This window comes from Seriola aureovittata, chromosome 16 (genome assembly GCF_021018895.1).
Source record: "Seriola aureovittata isolate HTS-2021-v1 ecotype China chromosome 16, ASM2101889v1, whole genome shotgun sequence".
NCBI classification, from domain to species: Eukaryota; Metazoa; Chordata; class Actinopteri; order Carangiformes; family Carangidae; genus Seriola; species Seriola aureovittata.
The window spans coordinates 5575769-5590823 of record NC_079379.1 but is presented as its reverse complement, the minus strand read 5'-3'; the positions used below and the strand labels follow the sequence as shown (position 1 = coordinate 5590823).

Below are 15055 nucleotides of genomic sequence, written 5' to 3'. Positions count from 1 at the left end.
CACAAGCTCAGACCTGACGTGAGATCTGATCGTAGCGTCCGCTCACGTCCAAATTGATAAATGCCGAAGCTTGCGTGGAAGCGGTCGTACGCACGGTTTTCTGCCGTACGTTCGTTTGATAAATGAGGGCCACTGTGTACTGGCCGGGTATCAACAAGGACATTGAAAACATGATTGGAAAGTGTGAAACATGCAAGAGACATCAGAGCAAACAGGCAAGGGAGCCCATGATGATTCCTGATCTTCCCACTGCATCCTGGAAAAAAGTAGGAACAGATTTGTTTCATTACAATGGGAAAGAGTATGTGTTGGTAATAGACTATTCAAATTTCCCTGAAATTGCTCTGCTCACAAATGCAACTGCCAACAATGTCATCACACATATCAAGTCAATCTTCGCTAGGCATGGAATACCAGAGACTGTAGTCAGTGACAATGGTCCTTGTTACGACTGCAGGGAATGGCTGCAGTTTGCAAAACAATATGGTTTCCACCATGTCACATCCAGTCCTCAGCATGCACAGGCAAATGGTAAAGCTGAGAAAGGGGTGCACATCATCAAGCAGCTTCTGAAGAAGGCTACAGACAGTAAGTCAGATCCTTATTTAGCTCTGCTGAGCTACAGGACTGCTCCTCTTGACTGCAGTTTATCCCCAGCAGAATTGTTGATGGGTTGCAAGCTACGCACAACCCTGCCCTGCTACACAGAAGTCAAGCAGAGTAAAGAGATTCAGACAAAAATGGAGAATCTGAAATCGAAGCAAAAGCAGTGTTACGACAAGTCAACTAAAGTTCTCATACCACTTGCAAAGGATGATGTGGTGAGAATCCAAGACCAGAATGCTTGGAACAGAAAAGCTACTGTTTTTCAGGAAGTAGGACCGAGGTAGTATGAAGTGAGAACTGAGGAAGGACACATACTCAGAAGGAACCATTGCAACCTTCTGAAAACCAAAGAGAGTTTTCAGGAGACACGGTGTGATGGTGCAGATGGAATCGATGCTGTGTCACATGCAGACACAGTGCCTGAGCTGAAATCAGATGACCATGTGCAGACAGAGACAAGTACTGCCTCTGCAGAGTTGCCTGCATTGAGGAGATCTAAGCGTCAAATCAAAAGACCAGTTAGACTTGATTTGTAAATCAGTGAATTGTTATGTTATGTGTAAACATGATTTATGTTCTTTGAAATTTGTGTATTTGTATAAAAGAGCTTAGTGACACAGGAAAGTGTTCTGAAATGTTCAACAGAGGCAAGCTAAGTAAGATGTTGTGACGTTGACGTTTTGATGTTGATATGACTCATGGATATAAGGAATTACGTGTTTAGTTATAATGTGTTATCTTGTTCATAGCCTCAAAGAAAGGGGGATGTGCTGATAGTCAGTGAGTCAGGTGTAATAACATAGGTGACCAGCAGAGGGAGCTATGTATTAGAGAGTGTGGTGCGTTTAGTAAACAGGAACACACAATAAAGAAGTAACTAGAGGAGTTAGGATGTTAAAGAGGCACGCAGGTAATATAATAAAGTTCGAGCGCAAGCTCATGTTCACAAGAAGATGTTTCTTCATTTAATGATGAACAACACATATGTTAGCATTTGTTTTAGAACTAATTGTTAATTTATTGTGTGCCACAGATAAAATCAAAGGTAACCTCTGTTATATGTGGGTAGCAGCAGAAATCTCAGAGGTGGATATATCAGACCTCAAAAGATAACACCAAAACTCTCCACATGTCTAAAGAACAGTGGGACAGTCAGTTCTTCATGTGGGTGAAGCAACCCTTGAAATAAGTGTACAAACTGACAGGTTATTCTTCTTCTTCCTTCTGTTTGGGTTTTTACAGCAGTTGGCATCCATTATGTTGCATTACTGCCTCCTTCTGGTTTTACACATCCATTACATTGTTGTGATTAGTCCAGTTACTACTGAGTGGTACTTAAATGAAACATAGCCAATAAGCTTAAGTGCAAACACCTGCCCAGGTTGTCAGAGAGGTCGCTACTGATGCTTCAAACCTGATTCCAATTATTTAATCAGTGTGAGATGTGACTGGTGGACTCAGGTACCAACATATAAAGAAGACTGCTGTGGTTGCAGCAGTTATGAGGCTGAAACTAAAGCTTCTGGGTTTTTTGGCATCCTGCAAGCAGCACAAGTGTTGCATGTTGTTTGGCTTCAGGTTTGGAAAATGGCCTCTGGATTTTGTGTGAGGTAAGTGTTTTGTTTGTTTTTTGGCACTTTTGTTAATCGCTTGGGTTTCTTTTGTTCAGTAATGATCCTCTCCATTTTCCAGGATGTTCTTGCTCTCACTATTAGCGTTTGGGCCACATGCAAAGGGTAAGAGTTCATTCTACACAAACTGCAGTTCTAGTTGTAGTAACTTCTTCACATGACTGACCATTAAAATGTTTTCTCTTTTTAGCACTGAGCTACAGAGGTGGAGGGTCCAGTATCATTAAACCTTACTTTGCCCAGGCTGAAGGCTTTTCAGCCAGCCACAACCCTGGTTCAGCCTCTCCAAAATATGAGAGCCCTGCACAGCCTGGAGGTTTTATAGGTAGCTCTGGACCCAGTTATCCCAACACTGGTTCATTTGAGAACCTGAAGCCTGCTGGTGCTGGAGGTTATAGTGGTTCTTATGGTAGGCAAGTAGATGGATACAGTCCAGACGGAAGTGTGTCTAGTTACAGGCGTTCAAAACCCAGAGACAACCCACAGCAGCCACATCTCAAAACACAACTTAATGCAAAAGGTGTACTCCAGACCAAAGCTGGCATGTGGGATGTTGCTTCTCCACAGAATGGAAACAGATTTGACTTGGGTATCGCTTCAAGTTATGGAATTGAGATGGCTTCAGGTCACCAATCTGAGACTAGGCCGCAGAAACCCAACTATTCTGCTCAGCCCCTACCCCAGCCGAGGCCCCACCAGCCCAGCTACCCTGCTCAGCCCCAGCCCCAACCGAGGCCCCAGCAGCCCAGCTACCCGGGAAAGCCCCAGCAGCCCAGCTACCTGGGAAAGCCCCAACCGAGGCCCCAGCAGCCCAGCTACCTGCGAAAGCCCCAACCGAGGCCCCAGCAGCCCAGTTACCCGGGAAAGCCCCAGCAGCCCAGCTACCCTTCCCAGCCCCAACCGAGGCCCCAGCAGCCCAGCTACCCTCCCAAGCCCCAGCAGCCCAGCTACCTGGGAAAGCCCCAACTGAGGCCCCAGCAGCCCAGCTACCCAGGCAAGCCTCAGCCCAGCTACCCTTCTCAGCCCCAGCAGCCCAGCTACCTGGGAAAGCCCCAACCAAGGCCCCAGCAGCCCAGCTACCCGGGAAAGCCCCAGCAGCCCAGCTACCTGGGAAAGCCCCAGCAGCCCAGCTACCCAGGAAAGCCCCAACCGAGGCCCCAGCAGCCCAGCTACCCAGGCAAGCCTCAGCCCAGCTACCCAGGGAAGCCCCAACCAAGGCCCCAGCAGCCCAGCTACCCTTCTAACCCTCAGCAGCCCAGCTACCCTTCCAAGCCCCAGCCGAAGCCCAGCTACCCGGGCAAGCCCCAGCAGCCCAGCTACCCGGGCAAGCCCCAGCTGAGGCCCCAGCAGCCCAGCTACCTGGGAAAGCCTCAGCCCAGCTACCCTTCCAAGCCCCAGCAGCCCAACTACCCTTCTCAGCCCCAACCCCAGCCAAGGCCCCAGCAGCCCAGCCACCTGGGCAAGCCTCAGCCCAGCTACCCTGCTCAGCCTGGGCAGCCCAGCTACCCTTCCAAGCCCCAGCCCAGGCCCCAGCAGCCCAGCTACCCTTCCAAGCCTCAGCTTCATCTCCAGGCCAGGCCAGAGCAGCCAAGTTTTGGCATGACCCAACACAAAGCTGGAATGTTGGACTCTCATTCTTCCCAGGACCGTGATGTTTATGACTCGATGGAGAAGTCCACTGACTCTGAAATTCAGCCAAGATCTTATGGCTCTCTGAGGTATTGGGACTATATTTAAAACCCCTGGTCCTGGTATCTTTGTCACTCCCATGTTTGACTTTGGATATGCTTTCTGTAAGTATAATTTTACCCCTTAAGATTTCTTGACTGCTTTCATCAAGCTGGAGTGTTTTTTAAAATCAATTTTCTTGCATGTCAGTGTAATGAATTCCACACTTAACAGTGTTTCTTTTCTCAGGTTCCTGACCTCTTCCTGGAAGCTATCTATCCTGGTGTCAACTTTGTGAAATTGAATAAAGTTCTTGGAACTTCACTCCCTGCCTATGGCTGTCATTTCAAAATGTTGAGTGGTACTGGATAATGATGGGACAAAACATTATTGCAATGTCTTTGAATTGGTTTTACACTCTCAGATGTCATCTTGAATGCTGAGGTTCTCCCTAATTTTACTCTTTGTACCTTGGCATTATGACATGTTAGTGGCTCACAGTGCTTTGCACATGAAGACTAGTCATCAAAAACTTAAACTGGGATTCTTCTGCACTTATCCTGTCCTGTTTGACCTTTTGTCTCCCATTGTTCATTAGACAACACACAATTGGTCTGACACTGGAAATATGAAGGATTCCAAATTTGAGCCATCTGTGACTTTAGTTTAACACAGCCTTAAGTTGGTTCACTTGAGTTCTTTGTTCCAAAAAACAAAGGTGGCATGTGTCTGTATACATCTCCAGTGACTGCAGTTTCATGCTTTCTAGGCTGCATGAATGGGGACTAAAACCAACTGGAGAGATGGCATTTGTGGGGTCATACTCAGGAAATTTGCAGAGGATGTACATCAAGAGTCAAGATGGTGAATCTCTAACATGGGATAAAATTCACAGCTGAAGGCTGCTCGCAGTTCAGTGAGCAGCTGCTTGTCAGTGAAGATGCTTTGTCTTTAGATTTGAGGCCTTAATACACTGCACATGTAAGGCTGAGGTGGTGGAGTAAAGTATCAACATGGCCAGATCTAATGGTTGTATTTTTCCTTGATTCACTGTATAAATCATGGAAAGGAGCCTAGATGTCTTGCAAATAGCAGCTTATTAGAATATAAGACTAGGTCGGTAAGCTGCGAAAGATGGAAAAGATCTGCTTGAATTTTAATAAAAATTAACCAAAAGACATGCAGCTTGTAAAACACTTGCTCATCCCATACCAAATTTCTTTAATTGAGTTTTATCATAGATTAGTTTGAATTAGTAAATACTGAAATTGGTTATAGTGGTTCTTATGGTAGGCAAGTAGATACAGTCCAGATGGAAGTGTGTCCAGTTTAAGGCCTTCAAAACCCAGAGAGAACCCACAGCAGCCACAAAACAAAACTTAATGCAAAAGATGTACCCCAGACCAAAGCTGGCATGTGGGATGTTGCTTCACCACAGAATGGAAACAGATTTGACTTGGTTATTGCTTCAAGTTATGGAATTGAAATAGCTTCAGATCACCAATCTAAGACCAGGCCCCAGATACCCAGGCAGGCCCCAGCAGCTCAGCTACCCTGGCCAACCCCAACTCCAGCAGCCCAGCTACCCTGCACAGCTAAGGCCCCAGCAGCCCAGCTCCCCTGCATAGCCCCTACCCAAACTGAGGCCCCAGCTGCCGAGCGACCCTGCTCAGCCGAGGCCCCAGCAGCCCAGCTACCTGCACAAGCCCCAGCCAAGGCCCCTTTTTTTAATTATGTGCATGTTTGCAAAGGCTTCTGTTCTTTCAAGCAAATATTCTTGCATGTCAGTGTAATGAATTGCACACTTACTAACACTTTCTTTTCAAGTTCTGGACCTTTTCCTGGAAGCTGTCTGTCCTGGCAACTTTGAAATTCAATAAAATGCTGAGAACTCCGCTCCCTGCTTACAGCTGTCTTTTCAAACTAAACTCATGGGATAGAAATTTATTGCTTTCTTTGTTTTAAATGGGCTCTACACTTTATCGCGGATGGTTTTGAATGCTGGGGCTCTCTCTCATTTACTCTTTGTACAATGATATCATGAAATGTTGGTGACCCGCAGTACTCGGCAGACGGAGATTAGCGTAAACTAGTCCTTCTTCAACTCATTCTTATTCACTAAACCTGTCCTGTTGTACATTAGATGGCACACTTGACTACACGTGATGCATTGTAAGATTTCATATGAATTGTTGGTGACATCTTCAGGTTGTGTTAACTAACAAAACTTGAAGTGTGTTCCAAAGGTTTGTGTGTGTGTGTGTGTGTGTGTGTGTGTGTGTGTGTGTGTGTGTGTGTGTGTGTGTGTGTGTGAGTGTGTGTGTGTGGGGTCACACTCAGGAAAATTGCAGAGGATGTGCATCAAGGGTCAAGACTGTTTCTGCTGAATCTCTGCCATGGGCTGAAATTCACAGCTGAGGGCAGCTCATAGTTCAGCAAGCACCTTCTTGTCAGTGAGGATGCTTTGTTTACAGATGTTTAAGGGCTTTCTATACTTCCGCTGTGCTGGTTAGTATAAGACTGAGAGGTGGTGGACCCTGTACCAACATTGCCAGGGGCGAGGATTTTAAAAACCATGGATGGTGAACTCGGTTTTAAGGGCAACTTGGCCAAGTACTAAAAAGACAATTCTGCTTAAATACTGTTCTGTGGAACCTTCACTGGCATCCTGTTCTCAGAATAAAGTTTAAGTCTCCTTGGTTTACAAAGCACTCATGGTCTCACTCCTCAGCAAGAGACATGCTGTCTGTGAACCATCCCAGCAGATCTCTTGGGTCTTCCATGCGCCTTGAGCACTGGAATAGTTGCTCCTCCATCTTACCATTTTACAATTACTCATGTAATTTGTAGGCATTAATGTGTATATAACAGATTTAAAAAATATGACTCAAGAAGTGGAGTTTGTGATGATACTCATGAAATACGTTGAGTTCAGATGCTGTGAATCGTCAGTCTCCAGTTTCTTGCTTTCCTCCCACTTCTTGTTGTTCCTCCATTGCCCCTCTTTCTCTCACTGATTGCTGTTATTAGTTTAGTCTTCTGTTTGGTGGTGGTGGTGGTGGTGGGGTAATAACACAGACTGCTGCCTTTTGTGAACTGACTATCAGTGTGTGTGTGTGTGTGTGTGTGTGTGTGTGTGTGTGTGTGTGTGTGTGTGTGTGTTGTTGCTCCCTGTCATTAAGCATTGAGTCTGTGGTTAAAATGACAAAGCTCTGACTGTTTGAAGCTCTGCCAGCCTTACCATCTGATCCCAGATCTTCCTCCAGTAAGTGCTGGTCGGCCCTGTTGGCCTCAGTCCAACACCTGAACACATCACTTCAGGGCCAGGACCCTGCAGGTTTTCCCTCTCAGGTGGTTTACACTTTTGCACATGGATGTTCACCACCACTGCTAAGAGCATCATGTTTTTTGTGATGTTTCCTGTTGAAACTAACAGTCACTAAAACACTCAACTTCATATTTTAGTGTATGTATATTTTTTTATTGTTTATTTTTATTTTTTTATATTATTTTTAAGGTGTATATTTTTATAAGGTCTCAATGCTTGTCCTCTTAGACCTAGAATATCTATATCTTAATCAATCTTGAAAAGTTGGTCGGTCTTTCTGACTTTGTGTTAAACTGGTTGAAAACACAGGGAAAAAGTTTTGCCAGTCTTGGATATCATGTATTTCAGAAATACATAATCTGCTGTGGGGTTGCTCAAGACAGGTGCCATGGCCCATTTTTTTAAAAAGTTATTTTTTGCCTTTATTTTTGATAGTATGGTGAGATAGATAGAAAAGTCAGGGAGAGAGACTGAGGGGACATGCAGCAAAGAGCCATCGATCAGATTCAAACCCATGGCCACTGCGGTTAGGACTAAGTCTAGGTGGTAAGTGCTCTACCAGGTGAGCCACTGAGGTGCCCCTCCTTGTGTGGCGTACATACCTGGCCTGGCATCAGTCACAAGCCATTATGGAAGTTAATCGTAAGGACATGCTAGTTACGGACCCACAATTGACACTTTGTGACTCTTCCCACCATCAAACTATCAAATTGATCGGAAACAGAGACAAAGGACCCTTCTCCCACAAACAGACCATGCTGTTAGCATGCCAGAGAAACACAGAACAGAAAGGGTCAGCTCCAGAGGATTAATGAAATGGACACCAGGCAACCGGAGAATATAGGCAAAATCTCCAGTTTGTAACAAGACTCTGTCTAATGATAGTTGATTGTTTCTTATATAGGACAAATGACACCAAAAGGACTGAGTATCACTAAGGTGTGAATACTGGCCTCTCTGTGCCATGCATGAAAACACACACACACACACACACACACACACACACCACACACACACACACACACACACACACACACACACACACACACAGACCAACCTCCCTTCCTCTGTCCCTCTCTAGATAAGAGTCATAAACTACAACCCCCAATCCAGTCCTGGGTCGTGATCAGCAGAACTTAGACACAGATCTAAGGAAGAATGTAAAAGAAGAAGAAGTCTCCTCTTAAGTTATCCAGCCAAAATGAAGAGCATTAGAGTTGCCCTTGCCAACTCATCACACTGCTCATTTCATTATTATTTTCATCTTCATGATTATTACACCTTGCATTTACTCTGTAGATAGTAGTTTAGTTAATAAACTCCTTTATTTACACCCAGTTGTTGTCCTGTTGTATTCTTTTGACGTAGAGACTGGAGATCCATTGAATCGAGAATTCATGGCTTCCGATGTGAGATTGATAAATTTGGCAATGAAGTAATTCATTGTTGTCCTCCTAGAGGACTGGTGCCCCATTTCAACGAGAGTAAATTCTAAATTATGGCATTAACGCTACACTTGGCTCATTATTATTTTCACTGTACATGCTGCCACTTGGTGACATCATCATAGAGCACAATGTGTGTTTCTATAGTTATGTAGATGACTCACAACTGTACATCTCTGCTGAACCAAATGATTCTGCAGCTATAATCTCCATCACTACCCGTCTTCTAGCAATGAATAAATGGATGAGTAATAACTTCTTAAAGTTAAATGAGGACAAAACTGAAACTAGTCAGCCCCAAAACAAAAAGAGAAATGCTGTTCAATAACCCGGGGAAACGACTCCCTGGATTAAATCTGAGGTTACAAGTCTTCGACTTTATCTTGGATTCAGATCTAAGCTTCAAGTCCCACCTTAGTAACATAGCTAAAGAATGGTCAATGATGCTGAAGGTTTATTCATGCTTTTATTTCAAGCTGACTTGATTACTGCAATGCACTTTTTACTGGACTCCTGAAAAAAACCACTGAGAGACTTCAGCTCATTCGAAACTCTGCAGCTCGGCTGTGATCCAGAACCAAGAGGAGAGAGCACATCAGTCCAGTTTTAGCTCTGCTAATTTTTTTTTTATGTTTTATTTTTATTATTATTTATTTTTAATTGATTTCTTATAATTTCTTATTTTTCTTATTCCACAAATTTTGTTGTTTATTAAAATTTAATTTGTACCATGCATAGAAACCTGCATCAAAACATACAATTATCTACTAATTATCTATGGTACAAAATAAATTTCATTTTCAAGATAGGAGTAGAAGATCATTTCTTTGGTTTATATTCAAATTTTCAGTAGTGCCACTAAAACCTCTTAACAAACATTTGGTAACAGAATAAGAAACATAATCATCATGGCAGAGAAAATAATGAACCATTTCCAGAGCAAATAGTTTTCTTTAGTTTGATGGAGACAAAACGTCCAGCACAAATAATTCAAAGTCAATTAAAACATCAACATTTTTGGTTCTGGGTGATGAATGTATCCCATTGTTACTTTCACTTATATTTAACACTCATTTATTTACATACTGATAATGACATATATAAATACTGTCTATTTAGTTTAGGGGATGTTCTCCTGAAGATACAACTGCAGGTTTGCTGACTTTTACCACTAGGTGTCATCCAACAAAGATTTCAGGTGAAGCTCTGATGAATTCAGAAAGAGACAAATGGTCTGAGTGAAGCAGACGAAGATGAATCAGCAGACATGTATTACATCATTTACATCCTCTCCTGAGCTTATTATCTGCAGTCTAAATAAAAGATCAAAACTTGACTTGATGCCCCTTCAGAGCACTGACAGGTAAATACTGTAAGAGCAAAGTTAATCAGTGGTTGCCTACCTGTGGTTCTGGACGCAACATGGGTCCTATCTGGGAAGCAAAAGGAAAATACATTTAGCCTATTATAAGCAAAGGAAATCAGGTTGAATTTAAAACAGCATGCAAAGAGGGTTTGCAAGCAGACACCTTTAAGGCCCCAATAAACCTTAAAGCAAAGACGGTGTCTCTCTTTTTGTTCACAAAAACTGTGATTTCAGCATCAGTTCTAATGATTGTCCACAGATGTAAACTGAAAATATATGTTTAATGCGGCTCTTAAAATTGAGTTCAGAGGGAAGTTACTTTACAATCTATCCACAGTTTAAAATGGAAGCAAGCCCAAAGCTCTGATCAACGAAGCTTCAGAAAGCTACTGCAGGGTCCTGTGATCACAGATTCCCCCTCTAACATCTTTGTTGTTTACATGTTGATAAGGAAAGTGACAGCAGCCTGTTCACTTTATAACTTTCTTCTTTAGTCAGCCAACCCTCCAAACGGTGAAATAGTCACTAGGTGGCGATGTAGTTTTAAATATCTGAGCATTTACATATTATTCAGTCTTTATAGACAGACACCAGACTAACTTACAGTGAGGTAATGGTGCCAAATTTGTCCAGCAGTGGTCGCAAAAGTGGAGTCAGGGGATATCCAGATATAAGCTGATATTAGAAAAAAATTTAAATTCAATTAATTGAATTGAATTTCTTCATCTTCATCCTATGAGGCATGACATGAAATACCATTTTGCAGATCAATAGTTTAATTTGATTTCACTGCAGGTGTATTTTTTAAAAATGTAATTTAATGTTATTATTTTTATTTCATTTAATCTAATTTTCCTCTAAATTTACCCAGCGCTATCACAACTACACCCCTCGCTCTCCATTAACAAAAACGTGCTTCATCAGCTGAAGGCGGGGCTAGGCGGAGCCGCGTTCACGTCCCTCCAGGCGCGCTCCCGCGACGTGTCTGCCTCAGTAGCAGCAACAGCAGCAGCAGCAGTTCGTTGTATGAAGTTGAGGCTCTCCGGCGGCGTGCTGCGGATCTCTGCTGTCACTTTCCTCTGCCCCAACATGCGTCTCCTCCTGCTGACGACATGGGATTTACCCGCTCTGAGTGGAAACTAACCGCCGGCTCTGCTGCTGCTTGTGTCCGTGTTTTGGTCTCCATCAGCTGGGGAAAGCGTGCAGCGCGAGTCTGAGCGTTTGTACCAACACCGAGCTGCTTTTTTTTTTTTTTTTTTTTTTTCTTTAATTCATTTTCCTGTCGCTTCATTTATGGACAACAGAAGCTCCGAGTGAGACTTGATAATTTCCGTTCACAGCTGAAGATGGAGACAGTGATGGAGAGAGAGTGCAGCGCGCTGGGGGGGCTTTTCCAGACTGTCATCGGAGACATGAAGGTAACACGAAGGAACATGATCATTTCATCTGATTTGTGATTAAAATCAATGTCACGCGCGCATGAAGTAACTATTCAAGGCAGGGCAACTGCAACACGCCCTGCAGGTCTCTGCTGATCCTGTTGCACACAATCAGGAGTAGCCTGTCGCTTTATTGGAGATTTCCAGACGTAATCATTAATTTCCTAATTATTCAGGGGGTTGTGTGGAAGGAGAAGGGGGGAGGGAGAGGGAGAGGAGTGGGTGTGTTCAGAGAATGACTCCAGCTTCATCCTGGTAACCAAACACAGCTACAGGCACCTGACACATCAGAGTGAGTGACAGTGAAGTGAGCAGATCTGAAAAACCAGGACTGATGTGGATTTAATTAATCTGATCCACCTGTTAACCAAAAGAAACTTGCTTTGAAATAGTTGTTAATCTCTAAAATAAAACCAACAACTTGTATCTACTGTAATAAATAATCACTTAGTCAAATACAGTATAACATTTTGCAGATAGATTTAGTTTCTGGAAACATAAATGACACGAGCTGAACCGATTAATCGATTGGTTGATCGACAGATAATAAAGCAGCAACTACTTTGATAATCGATGAGTCATTCCTCATTTTACAAGAAAAAATTTACCAAAATTTTCTGCTTTTCTTCATCTGACATGATCCTAAACTGATTTTTTTGGATGGTGTCACTGGGAAATTTAGGTGATTAACATTTTCACCATCCTCTGACATTTCACAGAGAGGGTGATTAATAAAGAAGATAGTTGACCGATTATATGATAATTAAAGTCATGTTTAATTGATTAAAATGCATGGTTTTGAATATCAGATATTGGTAATTAGTCTGGAGGGATGGGTCAGTTTATTGTTTTGGACAATAGTAACTTCTGTTGCTCTCCAGTGTTTGTTTTGTTGTGCCAGAGACTGGCAGGTAGTAGTATTTGGTGTGTGTGTGTGTGTGCGTGCGTTAGTGTGTGTGTGTGTGTGTGTGTGTGTGTGTGTGTGTGTGTGTGTGTGTGTTGGGGGAGGGGCACCGTGTAGCCACACACATGGACACCTGTTTCTACGGTGACATAATAACAGACAGGTGGTTTCTAACAGGTTGGTTTGCACTACCCTGCCACACCCCTCTCCTCCTCATTCTCTCTTCTTTTTCCGTCTTACTTCCCTCCCCTTTCCTTCCCATCGTTCTCCTCCCCTTTTCTTTCTTTCTCCATTTGCTCTTTCTGTCCTCCACCTGTTTTTTTTCTTTTACCTCGTCCACCCTCTGTTCCTTCTCTTCCTCCTCCTCTCCATCTCTGCTCTTCCTGCTCTTTTCCTCCTCCCAGTCTTCTTCTCCTCTTCCTTCTTGTTTCTTGACCTCCCCTTGTTATCCTCCCCTCCTTTCCCTTTTCTTCCTCTTCTCCCCTCTTCTGCTTCTCCTTCTTCTTTCCTCCTGTCCACCCCAGTTTCTTCTTCTTCTTTCTCTTTGTCAATTTTTTTTCCCTCTTCCTCTTTACACCCTGCCCTTTTTGTTGTTGTCCTCTTTTTCCTCCTCCTAACCCTAACCACCCTAACCCATTCTCCCTCTCTCCCTCTACCCCTCCTGTTTTCCTTCTCTTCCTACAATTCCTCCTCCACTCCTCTCTCATTTCTTCTTTCATTTCCTGCTTCTCTCCTCCCTCTTCCTCGCCTCTTCTTTTTCCTCTCTTTCGTCCTCATTTGTTTCCTTTTCCTCTATTTCCCATCCCTCCTCCTGCAGTTCAGACTCTTTTCCTCTTTTCTTCCTAACCTCTCATCCTCTCAGCTGTTCTCTTGCAGGTGAGAAACAATAAAACAGGTGTACCTAGTTTTCTACTCAACTGTACAACAACCTCGTTCTTAAATACGAATTCACACCTGTTGTCTTTACCTGTTGTGTTTGAGCTGCGAGTGATGTCATGCCTCAGTGAAGCCCATTATTTGGTGTTTCATTCATCAGCGTCATCCAAGTTGAAATTTCCAACATTGTGCTGTTTCCGATCTGCATTGTCAAGAATTCATCCGTCAATCAAACGTTGCAGGCGGGAGTGAGAAGTCGTCTTCCTTTGATTTACTGTCAGAGCTCTTTGACTATTTCTGTAGGTGGCGCTCTTTTCTCGGCCTGTTCAGACTTGTTGGCTACAGGTGCTAATGCTATCCGCTACTACCACCTTCTGCCTTTAATAGTGAGAAATGACTGTACATAAAGATGGACGATGCGTCTCCACTTCCTCCTACTGTACTAAACTGAAGCCAAATTATCTTGGATACGAGCGCCGCCATCTTGAGCTGGAGACATCATTTGGAGTCTGCACAGTAGAGATTGAGGAGTGGAGCCACAGTATCGAGGCTCCGCCCATACACATGCTCAACCCAATCACAAGTCAATTCAGCTGTCAATCTTGATGTCACACTCCTGAGTTATAACATCAAATAACCAATTAAAACCCAGACTTATCTGAAAAATAAACACTTGAAAAAACATCATTGAGATAAGAACTACCTAAAATGATCACATGACAGAAACCATCTTTGAGAAAAATCTATTTGACATGTAGCCAACTTTGGTTTGTTATTTTGACTCATGTCCGATCCGCTAACATGGAAGGGGTGGGGTTTATTTTGCTGCAGCCAGCCACCAGGGGGCGATGGAGATGTTCTGGCTACACTTTTGGGGAGCTGTGATGTCGTCCATCTTTATATACGAACAGTCATTGATAGTGAAAATAGCTTCTTCTCTAGCCTGTCTATATCCCAGAGGTGGACTGTAGCTAAGTACATTCACTCGAATACAGTACTTAAGTACAATTTTGATTATTTGAACTTTGCTTTAGTGTTTTCATTTTATATTACTACATATTTCTACTTCTCAACACGTCAGAGGGAAATATTGTAGCTTTTACTACACTACAGTTATCTCACAGCTTATTTTGCTTCTTTACAGATTCAGATTTAACACAAAAAAACATGTTTATGAAATATAATGCATTGTTTCAGATTAAACCAGTGCCCTCCAACCTTTATGGGTTGTAAGCCCCTTAAAAAAGGTGTTAAGTAGAATTTTCAGTGCAGAATTTTACATGGTTTTACTGGTACGTTTACTTTAGCAAATGACTGGAGTAGGCCTACTTCTTTCACCTCTGCCATATTCTTTATCTTTAATCGCTGACTGGATAGTCTAGATAAAATAATATGCAGCTGATTCATACATGTGACTCGCAGACAGTCAGACAGGTTTTCCTCCATTAGCATCGATGTGTGGGTGGAGAGAGATTTCACTGTGTCACTGTTGAGCAGACTCCAGTCTGCTGCTTCTTATTGTCTTTTACAACCACAGGTTTGGTCTGTGTTTGTATGTTCAGCCCTTATTCACCCTCCAGCCCTCATGTTTCATTAAATCATCACAATGAGGAAATGTTCAAGCCACTTGGTGACTGAAGGCAGGTTAAAATGTCTGCTTTTCTGTCAGTAATCATAAGGCTGTTCTCACAGATGAGATGTGAAAGCTTCTTTTTCTACGGCAGGAACTTAAGAACCCAAAACATGTGGTTCCTCAGAACATGTAAGAACCTGTAAGGCTTTGGTGCTCGGT

The 15055-nt window shown here is 43.1% G+C and overlaps 2 protein-coding genes and 1 long non-coding RNA gene across 3 annotated transcripts in view; 2 read left to right on the top strand and 1 right to left on the bottom strand.

Annotated features, from left to right (window-relative positions):
- The first annotated feature begins 2435 nt into the window (after positions 1–2435).
- On the top strand, positions 2436–4229 carry LOC130184105 (proline-rich protein 2-like). Its single transcript, XM_056399896.1, has 2 exons — positions 2436–4030; positions 4155–4229. The coding sequence occupies exon 1, from the start codon at positions 2781–2783 to the stop codon at positions 3972–3974; it is 1194 nt and encodes a 397-aa protein (XP_056255871.1). The 5' UTR covers positions 2436–2780; the 3' UTR covers positions 3975–4030; positions 4155–4229.
- A 5263-nt stretch (positions 4230–9492) lies between these two features.
- LOC130183552 (uncharacterized) lies at positions 9493–10799 on the bottom strand. Its single transcript, XR_008829849.1, has 3 exons — positions 10649–10799; positions 10082–10111; positions 9493–9884 (listed from the first exon to the last, which is right to left on the bottom strand). It is a non-coding gene; the product is annotated as an uncharacterized LOC130183552 (long non-coding RNA).
- Positions 10800–11039: 240 nt separating this feature from the next.
- The window catches only part of LOC130183548 (protein MTSS 1-like), a 59794-nt gene continuing 55778 nt past the window's right edge, over positions 11040–15055 (top strand). Inside the window, exon 1 of the mRNA XM_056399099.1 lies at positions 11040–11462. Coding sequence (XP_056255074.1) covers positions 11391–11462 — 72 coding nt within the window. The 5' untranslated portion in view covers positions 11040–11390. The remainder of the gene's footprint in view (positions 11463–15055) is intronic.

Coding starts and splice junctions, on each gene's coding strand:
- LOC130184105 (XM_056399896.1), top strand. CDS start 2,781: ATGTGGGATGTTGCTTCTCCACAGAATGGAAACAGATTTGACTTGGGT.